Source organism: Mastigoproctus giganteus, chromosome 13 (genome assembly GCF_048544385.1).
Source record: "Mastigoproctus giganteus isolate SK-2022 chromosome 13, ASM4854438v1, whole genome shotgun sequence".
Classification (NCBI taxonomy): Eukaryota; Metazoa; Arthropoda; class Arachnida; order Uropygi; family Thelyphonidae; genus Mastigoproctus; species Mastigoproctus giganteus.
The window spans coordinates 96764696-96781385 of record NC_143587.1 but is presented as its reverse complement, the minus strand read 5'-3'; the positions used below and the strand labels follow the sequence as shown (position 1 = coordinate 96781385).

Sequence of the window (16690 nt, the reverse complement as noted above, 5' to 3'; positions counted from 1 at the left end):
TATAGAATTTAAATACTGTCTCAGTCCATCATAGTCGCCTTTACGGAAGCAATAACCCTTCCCTTTACCCCTAATGGTAGTTACCTCTGAGTAAATCCCACTTCAGCACACTGTGATCACTGCCACCTAGTGGTTCGTTTATCTGCAGATTCTTAATGCATGAAGAATCACTGCTGATAATCAAATCAAGAGTATTACTCCCTCTAGTTGCCTCCCGAACATGCTGATGTAGAAAACAATCATCCAATAAATCCACAAAAGCCCTGCTAGTGTGTGAGTATCCAGCCCCCAAATTCCAGTCAATATCTGGGAAATTAAAATCTCCCATTATAAGACACTCTGATTTACTGGCCCACTCTATTTCCCTGTACAGTTCCTTATTATACTCATCAGAGTCATTAGGCCTATAGCACACTCCTACTCTCAATTTTGATCTCCCAATGCTTATGTCACACCAAACTGACTCCACACTGCACTGTCCAGCGATGTCGACTGGCTTCACTTCCTTGGTTTTTATGTGTTTCTTAACTAATAGCATAACACCTCCCCCCTTCCTATCCTGTCTATCCTTTCTGTAGACGTTGTACTCCCCAAATTGCAGTTCCGCATCCCTTATATCTGTGTGACACCACGTCTCTGATATCCCAACAATATCTGCCTTCGATGTTTTGAGCAATACCTCAAATTCATCAAATTTATTTACTAAACTCCTAGCATTGGTGTACACACAAGTATACCTGCACCTGTTTCTATTCTTAGCTACCCTAACACAACCCATGTGTTTACTTGTACCACAATGGCTCCCAGCAGTCTCTGAAATACCATGCATCTTGTTTTTCAGGCTTCTGCTCATTCTAATAGAAGCAGTGCAAGAATCTCTTTCACCTCTGCCAGTGGCTACTGTCAATCTATTGGTCTTTGTCTCCCCCCAAGCTAGCAGTTTTCCGACCCACCTAACACTGCCTCGATAGCATCAGCAAATATTCTTGCACCCTTTCTATTTAAGTGTATCCAATCCCTGTAGAAGCAATCTCTCCTGTTAACAAGTACAGTCCAGGCTGAAAAAAATTCTACCCTTTGAGCCTTGCACAATCTTTCCAGGGCCGAATTGATCGACAAGGCTCTCATCATATACTCCCTCCTATCGTGTCTGGGCAGAATTGCAGACACTTTCAAATTCAACCCTAATTCTCGGCTTTTGTTCAACAGTGACCTGTACTTGTTAAGTAATTCTGCCGGTCTCCTACTCTTAATATTATTAGTGCCAACGTGTACAACTATATCACCTTTTGTGCCCTTAAAAGATGATATTCGCTCTACAACGTCATCAACCTTTGCCCCTGGCAGACATACCCTGGTCCTGTTCCACCTATCTTTTTTACCTTACTTGGAGACAATCTGTATCCCCTTCATGGTCATCGTGCACACACAGGAAATGGACTCTTCCAACAGGACAATGTGTCCCCCCACAGAGCCGTGGTGACTAGAACATGGTTCGAAGAGCATTCTGTAGATTTTACCACTATGGAATGGCCTCCCCGTTCACCGGACACAAACCCTGTGGATCATCTTTGGGATGTTGTGAAAAGGTTGGAGCTTTGGGTCCTCCACCCAGGAATGCATCAGAATTATGGACAGTGGTGCAGCAAGCATGGATGAAAATACCTGTGGAATGCTTTCGTGGACTCAATGCCTCGCCGTGTGACTGCCCTTATCCGGGCAAAAGGTGGGCCTACCCTTTACTAGGTAGGTATTCCATGATTTTTGTCCACTCAGTGTATGTTCTTTATGTAATAAAGGACAATGCTTCTTCCTAAACAATTTTCATATAACCTTAAAGTAATTTTCTTATGTGAATATAAATAAAATTATTTGTTCCTACCTTTTTGGCAGCTGAAAATGCAACCCCAGAATATGCATACCTGTCTGAAATTATAGTAGTACCACTGTAGAGCATCCTCAGCATCTTTGAGCTAAAAAATAATAAAAAAAAAGTTTTTTTATGTAATATCATTTCTTCTTTTCCTTTTCCCCAGTATCTTCCTAGTAGGGAGAAGGAAAAGAAAGTGGGAACAAACACAGCAAGTAATTTTAAAAGCAATGGTACATTCTTCTCTTTTTGCTCATTATGCCTACAAATGGCATAAATGAACAATTTCCCAATTTTTATCTGGAATCCAAACAAAACAGGTCTTAGTCCTTTGAAGATAAGAGCAATCTGTCCACATGAAACAGTAAGAACAAGATGAAGAGAAACAGAAAGAATTATAATTTGTTGCCAAACAGGAGGACCTTTAACTGCTTACATGCTTGAAAAAATTGAAACAGCCAGAAAACTTGTGCATCAGAATTGCTGTGAGTTGATAAACATGCAGAAGCTTAGACATTTCCCATGAAAGCAGTGAAGGAATTTTCAGCAATGATGTGAAGACGTCAGGTTGCTTAGCTGCTTATTAATGATTAGAATGAGTGGATGACAATTTGTGACCTTCTCATAGAATGTAGCTGTAAACAAACAACGGCAGGTGATTATCACATATTCACTTAACAAAATTTTCTTACAGAATGATGCATATGATGTCACTTCCTAAATGGCACTAGTGATGCTAACTTGGTCCCTAACGTTGATTCGGTAGAGTAAGTAGTGGGTAGTAATATTATGCAAGAATAAAAACTTTCTCCGCTTAACCCAGCCTAACCCGAAGTCTAGATGGCCCGACCCGATCAGAGTCCGAATTTGTTTTTCAAATTCTTTACCCATACCCGACCCGAACTGATTTTTATCCCAGCCTGACTAAAACCTTTTATTTCAATAAAATCACTAGCATTAGTTTCTCAAGTTTCACAATACTAATCATATAACAATAATAATTATCCAAAATAATTATCAATATTAATTATAAAAAAGAAAATGTAATAAATTTTCAATTTAATACTTAATATAATTCCAAAATGAATATCAATATCCACCTCTACCAGCCACCTTCTCTTCACACACTTTTTATTGCAAATTGTTGTGCAGAAATAAAACAGTCAACATTCACATTACTTTCGACGCTCTTGCTGCTAATCCGGCTGCACTAAAATTTCTTTCGGATGCTAGAACTGCCGGCAGGTTATTTCCATGAAAGAGCACACACATTTCCAGTGAATTTTGGAGATGATGGCAAAGTGTGCCTTATTAGTCAATTAAAAGTATGAACAGACAAATAATACACATTTTTTCAAAAAAACCTTTAAAAATTTAAATACATAAAAAATAAACATATGTAAGAAACAGCCCAAAATGTTTGAAATAACAATTCATTTCAATTATTTGTACTCAACCCAAACATCTTTTGTATTACCCAGCCCGAGGGCCAGGGTCCGTGCAGAAGACCTCCAGTATAACTGTTAATCATATATAGTATGCAGACCTCCAGTACATAATATATGGTTAGTAGTTATACTATACAGTACAACTACTAACCATATATTATGTACTGGAGGTCTGCATACTATATATGGTTAATAGTTATACTGTATAGTATAACTACTAATATACTATATAGTAATATATGATTAGTAGTTATAGTATAAAGTAATACAGCAGACTCTTGATTAAACGGGATCGGATTAACCGGGATACTTCAAGACAACAAATTAAAAAAAAAATCAACCAGAAATCAAAAAATTGAAGTAATAACTAGAATAGGTATAAACAGATATTTTGCAAGTCGTAAATAAGTGACAAGCGACATTATAAGTTGTCATTGGGAGATTAGTGTACCTATTATCTTGCAATCCCCACTGTCTTCACACCCACAGCTCAAAAAAAAAGAAAGAAAAAAAAAAAAGAAAAAGAAAGAGAGACCAAATTTTTAGTTTGTTTTATTGCGTTGCGTCATTCATGTCAGAGATGTCGGAAATTTGTTTTTTTTTTTTTTTTGCTTAGAACTCGTGAAAATTATGGGTAAACGCAAGAGTTGAGTTTTCAGTTAAACAAAAACTTGAAATTATTCAAAAGTTTGAAAACGATGCATCTGTTAAATCTCTAAGGAATCATCATAATAAGGATGTATCAAAATGGGCAAACATTAAGTATCACGCGGAATTCAGATTTGTCAATAATAATATAGTAGCAACACGTTATTAGTCATTCTTGAGTTACGTAAAACTCGATGAAGTAAGAAGTCCTGGAACGTATCCTTACGTATGTCGGGGAGTTTTGTATTTCTGGATTAACCGGGAAATCGATTATCCAGGATTTGTTTTTTACCATCTATCCTGGAAAATTGAGAATCTACTATATATGGTTAGTAGTTATATTCCTAAAACTAGTAATGTATAGTATGTAGTTTTTACTATTAACATTAAGTTAACTAGGAGTATAATTTGAGTAGTAATAACTACTAACATTAACTAACAGCAAATAGGAGTGTTTGCTGAATCATTAACAGCAGTTAGTAGTAATAATAGTTAATCTCAGTGATGTCCATTTTCACTTACAGTCTGCCAAACCCCATGTACTTTTTCTGACAGAATCTCAGTTATCAGCTGATTCATCCACTGCTCATCCTAGTTTCCCAAATTATTCGCTGTATGATTCCTTTCACCTCAAAGGTGGTACTTGTGCATATGCCCGTTCCGATATTCCCTGTCAGAGACTTGGTAATTTGGAATCTCCTCTTTTCGATCTACTCTGGCTTAAAATCTGTCTATCTCATTCTGTCAAATTCATCTGTTGTCTCTACCGTTCTCTAAACTCCACTAATCACTTGGAACTCTTTGACTTCCTCTCTTTGCAACTTGACTTTCTCCAGTCCAACTTTCCTAACAGTGAGGTAATTTTCCTTGGTGATTTTAATGTTCACAACTCCATCTGGCTTCCTTTTCTAGTCACACAGACATAGCTGGTCGAGATTATTCATTTACCTACCAGAATACCGGCTTATATATTCATTAACATACCAGAATACCAGAATATATATTCATTTACCTACCAAAATACCTCACACAGATTATTCATTTACCTACCAAAATACCGGACAATCCTAACCATACAGCCAACACGCTTGATCTTTTTCTCACAAATAACCCTTCTAAGTACATGGTCAAAGTGTGTGGTCCTTTTGGCACCTCAGATCACAACTTGGCGATTGTCTCTTCTCTAATGGAGCCATTATCTCATGGCTATTCCCAGTCTTAAGTTGTTTGGCATTACAAGAATGCAAAATAAGATGACCTGCAAGATTTATTTTCTTCTTTTCCTGGGTTGGATTACAGTTTCAAAACATCTGATGTCAACGTTTGCTCAGATCGTTCAATGAAATTATTCTTGTAGGAATGGAATCCTTTATTCCACACTCCAATTTAAAATCTCGTCCTTTATCTAAACCTTGGTTTTCCAATAAATGTGCTAAGGCTGTTCACAAGCGAAGAAAGTTGCATATAATAACTGGCTGGTTTCCAACTCTTCAGTTTCATTTTCTGCCTACACCAAAGCTCACAACAATTGTAAAGCAGTTATTAATCAGTCCAAACTAGATTCTGGTCTCTTGCCAAAGCTATTGGCTGCAACTTTTGCCCATCTCTGCTACAACTCTGTCAAAACCAGATGGTTCTATTGTCACTTCAGCCAAGGATAAAGCTGACCTGCTAGCATCCCATTTTTCTTCAAACTCCTGTATTAATGATCTTGGTACCTCCCACCATTCCTAGCATGCTCCATTCAATGCCTACTGTGGTCCATCCTTCTGGATTCTGACAAACCTTGATGCTAAGAAAGCTCCAGGTCCTGATGGTATTTCTCCCCTTGTTCTCAAAACATGTGCTTCTGAACTTACTCCTGTTTTTTGCCGCCTTTTTTTCACTTTCTTATTCCAAAGGTGTTTTCCCTTCTGCTCGGAAATTTACTAATATATCCAGCCGGTTCCTAAAAAGGGTGACAAATCCCTCCCACACAATTACTTCTACTCTTTCTAAAGTAATGGAGAAATCAATTAACTGGCAACTCTTAAACTATCCAGAAACTTTCCATCTGATCAACGATTGCCAGTATGGATTCCATCAGTGCCAATCCACTGGTGATATTCTGGCTTATGTTACCCATTTATGGACAAATTCAACGAAAAATTTTGGTGAAACACAAGCAGTTGCTCTTGACATCTCAAAGATTTTCGATCGCGTTGGCATAAAGGTCTTCTAAACAAGCTTCGATTTTATGGTTTGCCTACTGTTTTTTGTAATTTGTCCCTCAAGGTTCAGGTCTTTCTTCCACTCTTTTCTTCTTATATATTAATGGACCTTCTTCAATTTACCGGAAATCCTATCCATAGTTTTGCTGATGATAGCACATTGCACACCACTTTCCAGTTTGAGAAACCTTGCCCTGCTCAATCAGCTTCAACGTCTCAAATGTTTGCTACCAATTGCCTGTCAATCTCCAGGCAATTCTCCAGTGGGGCAAAGACAACTTAGTTGATTTCAATCCTTCTAAAACTCAGTTCTGTCATATCTTGCAAAAAGGATTCTTCTGCTCCTATGCTTATCTTTGATGACACTCCAATTTCAAGGCAAGTTGATATATCTCTTTTGGGGATTACCCTAACTTCTAATCTCTCTTGGCACAAGCACATTACAAATATTGCTTCCTCTACATCTAAAAAACTTGGTTTCTCTTTCACTCTCAGCGTTACTTTTCTTCCAAACAACTGTTCACTCTGTACAAATCGCAAATCCGCCCTAACATGGAATATTGTTCCCACATGTGGGGCAGTGCCCCCAAAACCTATCTCAGGTTTTCAGATTCCATTCAGAAGAGTGCAGTTAGGTTAATTAATGACTATCTCTTTTCTACAGATACTTCCAAGGGCACTGTTCTTCTGAATTGGCTTTTATAATTCCCACTCTCTCTTTCAAAACAATCCGAACACGTGCCGCCACCAGCCAACATCCATTTACTGTCCAACTTCAAACTCACAGAACCAACTTTTCATCTTCCTTGTTTATTCATTCAAATGCCTTTTTCTGGAACAACCTTCCTTCATACGTATCTCCTGAAAATTACAGTATACAGAAGTTCAAGTCTAATGTCAACAAATATCTTCTTTCGTCTTCTCAACCTCCAACCCATGCACAGTACTAAATACTATAGGTTCTAATACCTCTCGTGTTTGAGGTTTTCATAAAAAAAAAGTTTGCCCTTCCACCAGTAACATCCACTGGTAAGTGGCAGGCATGAGCCTGCTACTTATTGGTGGATGGTGACTGATTCGGTACAATCAACGTTAATGACTGCATTAGCATCATTTAGGAAGTGACATAATTTGTGTCATTTCTGTTTCACATTTTTCTCAAAGATGTTTTCATATAAAACATCTTTCATGCATACAGGGTACAAGCACACTTTTTTTTTTTTAAGTGTGCACATAATTTCGTGCAAGTACAGTTTCCTTTCTGTGAATAAAATATAAGTTTAACTGAGTTTAATACACAAAGTCTGAGAACTTTTTGACTATACTGCATGTTACAAAATTATCTATTTGTTAACATGATATAAACTAACAAAACTGTATCAAAATGGAAAACTTGGCATATCTCTCTCTCTCTCTCTCTCTGTCTCTCTACACTGTTCACAAAAGTAAAGTGCACACTGCTCACAATGAATTGCTTTTCAAAATTTTTACTGTTATAACATCTTCATTTGATATGTAATTGACATATACACAATTTTGAGGAAAATTTATCTATTAGTAGAAACTTATAATCAAGAAAATTATCTAGTGGTAGCTGAGTTACCACATACAAAAACAAAGGCAGCCAAAGAGATAATATTCAAAGGGTAGAATTTTTTTCAGCCTGACTGTACTTGTTAACAGGAGAGACTGCTTCTACAGGGATGGGATACACTTAAATAGAAAGGGTGCAAGAATATTTGCTGATGCTGCCAAGACAGCGTTAGGTGGGTCGGAAAACTGCTAGCTTGGGGGGATACAAGTACTAATATTTTAACAGTAGCCGTAGGCAGAGGTGAAGGTGATTCTTGCACAACTTCTATTAGAATAAGTAGCAACCTGGAGCGAGGGGTGTTGGGGGTTTCGGGGACGGATGGCAGTCATCCTGAAATAGGTGAGTATATGGGATATGTTAGGGTAACTAGGAATAGGAGCATGTATGTTTGCATGTATACCAATGCTAGAAGTATAGTAAATAAATTTGATGAATTTTCAAGACATCAAAGGCGGATATTGTTGGGATAGCAGAGACGTGGTGTCACACAGATATAATGAATGCAGAACTGGAATTTGGGGAGTACAATGTGTACAGAAAGGATAGACAAGATAGAAAGGGAGGAGGTGCTATGCTGTTAATTAAGAAAAACATAAAATCAAAAGAAGTGCACCCAGTTGATATAGATGAACAGTGCACTGTTGAGTCACTTTGGTGTGACATAAGCAAAAATAAGTGTAGTAGTGTGTTATAGGCTTAATGACTCGAATGAGTACAATGAACAATTATACAGAGAAATAGAGTGGGCCAGTAAATAAGAATGTTTTATAATGAGGGATTTTAACTTCCCAGATACTGACTGGAACTTGTGGGTTGGTCACTCACACACTAGTTAGACTTTTGTGGATTTATTGGATGATTGTTTTCTGCAGCAGCATGTTCAAGAGGCAACCAGAGAGAGTAATACTCTTGATCTGGTTATCAGCAGTGATCATTCGTGTATTAAGAATTTGCAGATAAAGGAACCACTAGGTGGCAATGATCACAGTGTACTGATGTGGGATTTACTTAATGATATAATTACCATCAGGGGTAAAGGAAAGGGTTTTTGCTTCCGTAAAGGTGAGTACAGTGGTCTCAGAAAGTTTTTAAATTCTGTACAGTGGAATAAACTGACGATGTTACCAACAGTAAATTCTAAGTGGGAAGCATTCAAGGAATTAATCGTGGAAGCTACTAAAAGTTTCATACCTATTAAGAAGGCCTCCGTAGCCAAGTGGGCAGGAGCGGGAGTGCAGTAGCACACGCTCTTTGAGTAGACCGGGGTTCAAGCCCCTGACTGCTGAATACGGTCGATCTGCCAACCCGCACTGGACCAGCGTGGCAGATTATGGTCCATTTCCCTCAGCATGAATTGTTGAGGAGGCTTCCATCCTGCAGTGGGTTGATAATTAATGGCTGCACTTTACTTACTTTACTTTACCTATTAAGAAATACTGTTCAAGGTTTAGGGCTAAATGGTTATCAAATGAACTAACGAGACTCGTAACAGAGAAGAAAAATGCATGGGATGCATATAAATTATCAAGCAACTCAGAAGCCTATGGCAGATATAAGCTAGTTTGTAATCAGGTCACAAAGGAGGTTAGGCAGGCGAAGGCAGATTACGAGAAATCCTTGGCAAAAGATGCTAAGAGAAACAGCAAGGATTTCTTTACTTATATAAACTCTAAAAGGAAGGGAATGAATCTGATTGGTCCACTTGATATCGATGGATTGACTGTTGATGATCCTGCCCAGATAGCAAACAAACTGAATGGGTATTTTACATCTACATTCACACACGAGGAGTTATTAAGGTTTGGAAATGGCAGAAGGTTATCAAATTGTAGCAGGATACTTAATGATTTTGTAATAACTGAGAGCAAAGTGGAGGAGAAATTGTTGATGTTAAACATAAGAAAAGCATCTGGGGTGGATGGGATCTATCCAGTTATATTAAAGGAGGCGGCAAAGCAACTAAACAAACCCTTGGCCATAATTATGAGAGCATCCTTGGACTCAGGGGAGGTTCACACGGACTGGAGATGTGCAAATGTATCCCCAATTCACAAAGGAGGATCGAAGGGTGACATGGGTAATTACAGACCAGTTAGTTTAACTTCTGTTCCGGGTAAAATAATGGAGTCACTAGTTAAAGATGCATTGCAGGATCATCTAGACAATACTGCCGCAATAATTCAGACACAGCATGGGTTTGTTAAGGGAAAGTCTTGTCTGACAAATTTTATAGGATATTATGATCCGTAGCCGAGTGGGCAGGAGCGGGAGTGCAGTAGCACACGCTCTTTGAGTAGACCGGGGTTCAAGCCCCTGACTGCTGAATACGGTCGATCTGCCAACCCGCACTGGACCAGCGTGGCAGATTATGGTCCATTTCCCTCAGCATGAATTGTTGAGGAGGCTTCCACCCTGCAGTGGGTTGATAATGGCTGCACTTTACTTTTTTTACTTTTTTGGATGCAAAATATAATTTTGATATCATATATTTGGATTTCAGGAAAGCTTTTGACACTGTTGCGCATGAAAGACTATTTAATATCGGTGTGTAGATACACCATAGACAACTCTTAAAAAACTATTAAGTAGTTGTTGTGGGCATCATTTGCTCTTTCTCATATTGTGCTCTGCCTTCACAACGAGTTGCCATGATAATGCACTACCTCGAATAAGTAACGCTTCACTAATAGAGAAGACTATTGTTACTTATTCTCGGTGAGTACCACCACCCAGACATGTTTCAAGGCTATTGGCCTATCATCAGTGGGTGGGCAGGTACCCTGGTATTGCAGACATGATGACCCAGTTGTGAAGATAATCACACAATATGAGAGATGCCAAAAGGTGTATATGACAATATTTAAAATAACTAAATGCACAAGGCAAATGATGCCCACAACAACTACTTAGTAGTTTTTTTAAGAGTTGTCTATGGTGAATCTACACACCGATATTATATAGATATTAAACTCTTAATGTATTATGCCTTATGCATTTAGTTATTTTAAATGAAAGACTATTGTACAAATTGTAGCAGAATGGTATTAAGGGTAAGTTGCTACAATGGATAAAAGGATGGTTAAGTGGGAGAAGACAGAGGGTGGTAATCAATGGGTGCTGCTCTTCGTGGACTAATGTTATTAGTGGAGTCCCACAGGGTTCGGTATTGAGTCGGTGTTAGGAAGAATGTAGATTTACTTGAGCGTGTACAGAGAAGGGCAACAAGATTGGTGAGGGGAATGAAGGGATCCTCTTATCAAGAGAGGCTTAAATTCTGCAAATTGCAGTGGCTGGAAACTAGGCACCTGCGCGGTGATCTGATTGAGGTATATAAGGTTTGAATGGGTTGAGCACGCTGAATTCTGATGGGATCCTTCGACTTGTTCAGATTACAAACCTAAGGGGGCATAAATTCAAATTAAGAAAAGACAGATGTAGAATAGATGTGCGAAAATTTGCCTTTAGCCAGCGGGTGGTTAACTGCTGGAACAAACTTCCACCTGTCATTGTGGAAGTTGATAGGTTGAATAAATTTAAGGAGGAACTGGACGGGCATTTGGAGGGAATGGTGTGTTTCTTTTTTTTTTTGGCCGATGCTGCATAAGCTCATACACATGCTCTCTTGCATCACATGCCGCCACTACTATTCAGTTTGGCAGTTAAGTTTTTTGTTATGTCCTTAACATAACTGAATGAGTATTTTGCATATACATTCACACATGAGGAATTATTAAGGTTTGAAAATGGCAGAAGGTTATCAAATTGTAGCAGGATACTTAATGATTTTGTAATAACTGAGAGCAAAGTGGAGGAGAAATTGTTGAAGTTAAACATAAGAAAAGCACCTGGGGTGGATGGGATCTATCCAGTTATATTAAAGGAGGCAGCAAAGCAACTAAGCAAGCCCTTAGCCATAATTATGAGAGCATCCTTGCACTCAGGGGAGGTTCCCACGGACTGGAGATGTGCAAATGTATTCCCAAATCACAAAGGGGATTGAAGGGTGACACGAGTAATTACAGACCAGTTAGTTTAAATTCTGTTCCGTGTAAAATAATGAAATCACTGGTTAAAGATGCATTGCAGCATCATCTAGACACGACTGCAGCAATAATTCAGACACAGCATGGGTTTGTTAAGGGAAAGTCGTGTCTGACAAATCCGACAGGATATTATGATGTGGTTACAAAGGAACTGGATGCAAAAAATAATTTTGATATCATATATTTGGATTTCAGGAAAGCTTTTGACACAGTTGCGCATGGAAGACTATCGTACAAATTGGAACTGAATGGTATTAAGGGTAAGTTGCTACAATGAATAAAAGGATGGTTAAGTGGTAGAAGACAGAGAGTGGTAATCAATGGGTGCTGCTCTTCGTGGACTAATGTTATTAGTGGAGTCCCACAGGGTTCGGTTGGGTCCACTGTTGTTTTTATTTATCAATGATATTGATGAAGGTATATCAGGCTTAATGTCAAAGTTTGCAGATGATACAAAGGTTGGCAGGGTTGTTAATGACAGTAATGGCAGTGTGCTACTTCAACGGGATCTAGATAATTTGGGCAGATGGGCTAAGAAGTGGCAACTGAAGTTTAACCTTGACAAATGCAAAGTACTGCATATGGGTAGAAGTAACCACAGAGAAACGTACAAACTGTGTGGTACTACACTTAAAGTGGCAGAAAATGAAAAAGCCGTGGGAGTAATTGTGCAGTCAGATATGAAGTTTTCTGAGCAATGCAGACAGGCTGCCATGGCAGGTCATGGGGTTTTGTCAATGATATATAGGAATTTTGCTAGGGATATAAGGCAATGGTCAGGCCCCGCCTTGAGTACTGCGTACAGGTCTGGAGGCCTCATTTTAGGAAGCATGTAGATTTACTTGAGCGTGTACAGAGAAGGGCAACAAGATTGGTGAGGGGGAATGAAGGGATCCTCTTACCAAGAGAAGCTTAAGTTCTGCAAATTGCAGTGGCTGGATACTAGGCACCTGCGCAGTGATCTCATTGAGGTGTATAAGGCCTTGAATGGGTTGAGCACACTGAATTCTGATGGGAGTCCTCCACTTGTTCAGATTACGAACCTAAGGGGGCATAAATTCAAATTAAGAAAGGACAGATGTAGAATAGATGTGCAGAAATTTGCCTTTAACCAGCGGCTGGTTAATTGCTGGAACAAACTTCCATCTGTCGTTGTGGAAGTTGATAGGTTGAATAAATTTAAAGAGGAACTGGACAGGCATTTGGAAGGAATGGTGTGATTTTTTTTTTTTTTTTTTTTTGACTGATGCTGCATAAGCTCATACATTTGCTTTCTTGCATCACATGCCACTACTACTACATCCCTAAATTTCTTTCCTTTGAGGGCAGTTTTCATTCTTGAACAAGCTTCAAGAATAGTCAGAAAAGTGATAAGCTATGTTTTAATGAAGCAAAATGCAAGGTCTTACACTTGGAGAATAGCAACCCCAAAATAAATTATACACTTGGTGTGAGTGAATTAAAAACTGTAGAAGAGAAGGATCTGTGAGTTACAATACAGACAGCCATAAAGTTTTCTGAGCAGTGTAAACAGGTGGCCACGAAAGCCCACCTGTTTACACTGCTCAGATCCTATTGATGATCCAATGGACATTATCCTGTAGAGATAGGTCATAATCCCACTGTAAAAGGGACAGGGATCGCCAATATGGCTGCCGTTGTTACTGCCACTCTGAAACATAGCTCCATGATTAATGGATTAAATTATGAGTTCTTAGCGCTTTTATTTCAGGAAAAGTGCATCCAGTGATTTATAACCTACACTGGACTCTCTAGGTGAGGAACGTTTGAGTATTTAACTGGAATTTTGCAAGTTACCAGCGGTTTTTTTTGCAAGTTACCAGTGTTTCCTTTGTTTGCCCAACCTACACTGGTCACCATGTGGCTGGCAGCAGGGATATGGAGATGCACCGATTTTAACACGGAGGCCACGTTAGTACCTTGTACTTGACTGGGGAGGGTGCCACGATCTGTGATATATCCAGAGCAGAAGCTGCTCCAAGAAGCTGTACTTACAACTGTTTAAAAAGACAGTGAATTATGTTTTTAGTGACCCTCCCCCCACCATAAACTTTCCATGATATTGTGGAATCTTCTCTCACGTGCATTTTTCAACATTTTAGATGTCACCATAATCTTCGGTACCCACAGGAAACCCCATATGGAGGTAATCCCACTGCTCTAGGGGCATTTTAACACTTGACTTCCCCCCCCCCCAACGATTTGACCTTTGGGATAGCTCAAATCGTTGCCAGGGTATTGTGTGACCCGAACACAATGCACGAACTTGTGTGACCCACCAAACTTCATCTTTTTAAATCAGCTAGAAGAATATATAAACAGAATCCCGCTAATCCGAATACTCCGATTTTCCGACCTGGCCAGAAATGCCTTCGGAAGAGCCCAACCAAACCGAGGAAAACATCGGGAAAGAACCTGAATCCATCCTGATTGATGGCAATAGGGATGACACCGAGGAACAAAAGCCGGCCCACTTTAAAAAAAAAAACAAGAAACCGGGCGTCCGAAATTCGAACGGGAAACCAGGTTGCAATCTGACCCGAGCGAAAGTAATTTGGGACAACAAAACCAACTGACAGATGACTGAAGAAACGCAAATCCTAGACCCCACCTTACCAGGGTGCCCAGTATAAGATCATATTCTCATACTCAGGTCTGCCCTGGAGGAAATTTTCGCAAAGCAGAACAATCGAGTGACAACAACGATTCGAGCAGACATTGTCTCACTGTGGACAAAACTGGAAACTATCCTGTACAAAACCCACATAGAGAACGAAAAAATAAATGCCACATTAGAGGCATACCTGCAAGGCGGGTCAAGAGAAATGCCACAGCACACCCTGACCTACTCAGAAGTGCTGAGGAGCAAAACCACCACTGCAAACATAAATGAACCTGCCTCCAAACCTGCAACAGTGTCCTCGCCACATTAGAGGCATACAAGCAAAGAAATAAAGAAGGTAATGGAAAACCTGTGGAAAGACCTCAGAGCTACTCGAATTAAAGCAATAAGGAAAACAAGAAACCCGGGGATTGTAACAGAAACAGAGACCAAGGAAGAAGCAGAAATAATCATGTCCAATGCAAAGATCGCAACCTTGGGCCTTACTGCGGAAACCCTAAGAATAAAAGGGCCATCTGTCACAATTTGGGACAACATCCACGTCAATATTTGACGTGGACCAAGACATCACCCCCGAGACTCTAACCGTGGAAATCTATAGGAAAAACCTACAGAGAAGACTACCAGAGAGGGATGGAAAGCTAATGGTAATGCCCAAGTATAAAACAACTTTGGGCACAACTTCAGTAGCTGCCCAAACAAAGTAAAAGACCCCATATGCATCAACTGCAAGCTACTAAGGCTAGATCATACGCATTCCATAAGAGATCCAAAATGTCTGATATATCAAAAGTTCAAGTGTATATATCAACTCAGAACCAATTATGGGTACACAACGTAAAAAATATAACAATGGAGTGCTAAAAATTCACCAAATAAACGCGCAACGTGCGAAAGCAGTGGTCGCCCAAGTATGCCTAAAAGCAGAAGACAATGTTGATCTCATCCTTATTCAAGAGCCCTATACTCACATGAAGAAGGTTAGGGGATATCCGCTCAGGTTTAAAATAGTACAGAGTGACGAAGATACGCCGTGAGCAGCAATTATAGTCCGCAACCCAGAAATTACAGTAACCAAGGTCCTGCAGTTATGCACGCCATGGGCAGCATGTGCTCATATAATCAGCTCTGTCTACTGCCTATATGCAGTCTCTCTCTACTGCAGACCCGGCATTGAGATTGACTTCGCCATTACATATCTCCAGGATGTCCAAACTACTCTAGCAGGACAGAGGATCGTAATAGGTGCCGACGTCAACTGTCGATCCCCAGTCTGGCACAGCGCCACGCCGGACTGGCAATGCACCAGAAACGGCCAAAGACTGGAAGAGTTCCTGGCTAACTCAATACTGACGGTTAAAAATCAACCTTTCTGCCTCCCAACCTTCTGTAATACACTTTGGGAGGCGACCATTGATATCACCCTAACCACAAGAAATATTGATTCCCACATGACCGACTGGACGGTGCAAAATGCTTGGACCACGTCAGATCACTGTACCATCACCTACCGGATACAGAGAAGCACAGCAAGAACAACAACAGAAAGAACGATGCTAAAAAGATTTGCAATCTCCAAAGCCAACTGGGAACTCTACCGAGAACAGCTTATTAGTAGAGCCCAACATGATAGAAGAGGGCAAACCAGACAGGATGGAAAAGAAATAAGAGAGGACCCAGACGAACTGCAACAAATAATAACAAACATTATAACCAAGGCAGCTGAAGTCGCCATAAAAAGAAAAATGCTTTCGAGCAAGGCCATGCCCTGGTGGACCCCAGAGCTGCAACGACAAAGGAGATTAGTCCAACAAAAAAAAGGAAGGAATATCAGAGAGCACGGAGGTCGTGGCCGCCCGCTGAGGTCACTTACCTGCACCGCCAATATACAGTATTGAGAAATACTTATACCAAGAGTATAAAGAAAAGTAAAAAGTCCTCCTGGAAACGACTGGTCTCAACTAAAGGTAATGAGAATCCCTGGGAAGTGGTCTACAAGATCACAACAAATAAACTCCCCAGGGGGGAAATAACCACAGCAACTGTAACGCCGCAACGCACCCTTACCAGAACATGGAACGACTCGGTGGCCAACATTCTGAACAACATTATAAAAGACCCAACGAATATACTCATGGAAGACCAACAAGCTATCATACAGGCAAACGAGACCTATAACACCCAATAAATGGAGCCGCCAATTACCATGGATGAGCTACAGGAAGCCGCAACA

General features: G+C 39.9%; 1 protein-coding gene across 1 annotated transcript in view; it reads right to left on the bottom strand.

The window, feature by feature from the left end:
* LOC150076272 (thymidylate kinase) overlaps positions 1-16690 on the bottom strand; it is a 119823-nt gene that overhangs the window by 36300 nt on the left and 66833 nt on the right. Inside the window, exon 4 of the mRNA XM_090387464.1 lies at positions 1883-1973. Coding sequence (XP_090243590.1) covers positions 1883-1973 — 91 coding nt within the window. The remainder of the gene's footprint in view (positions 1-1882; positions 1974-16690) is intronic.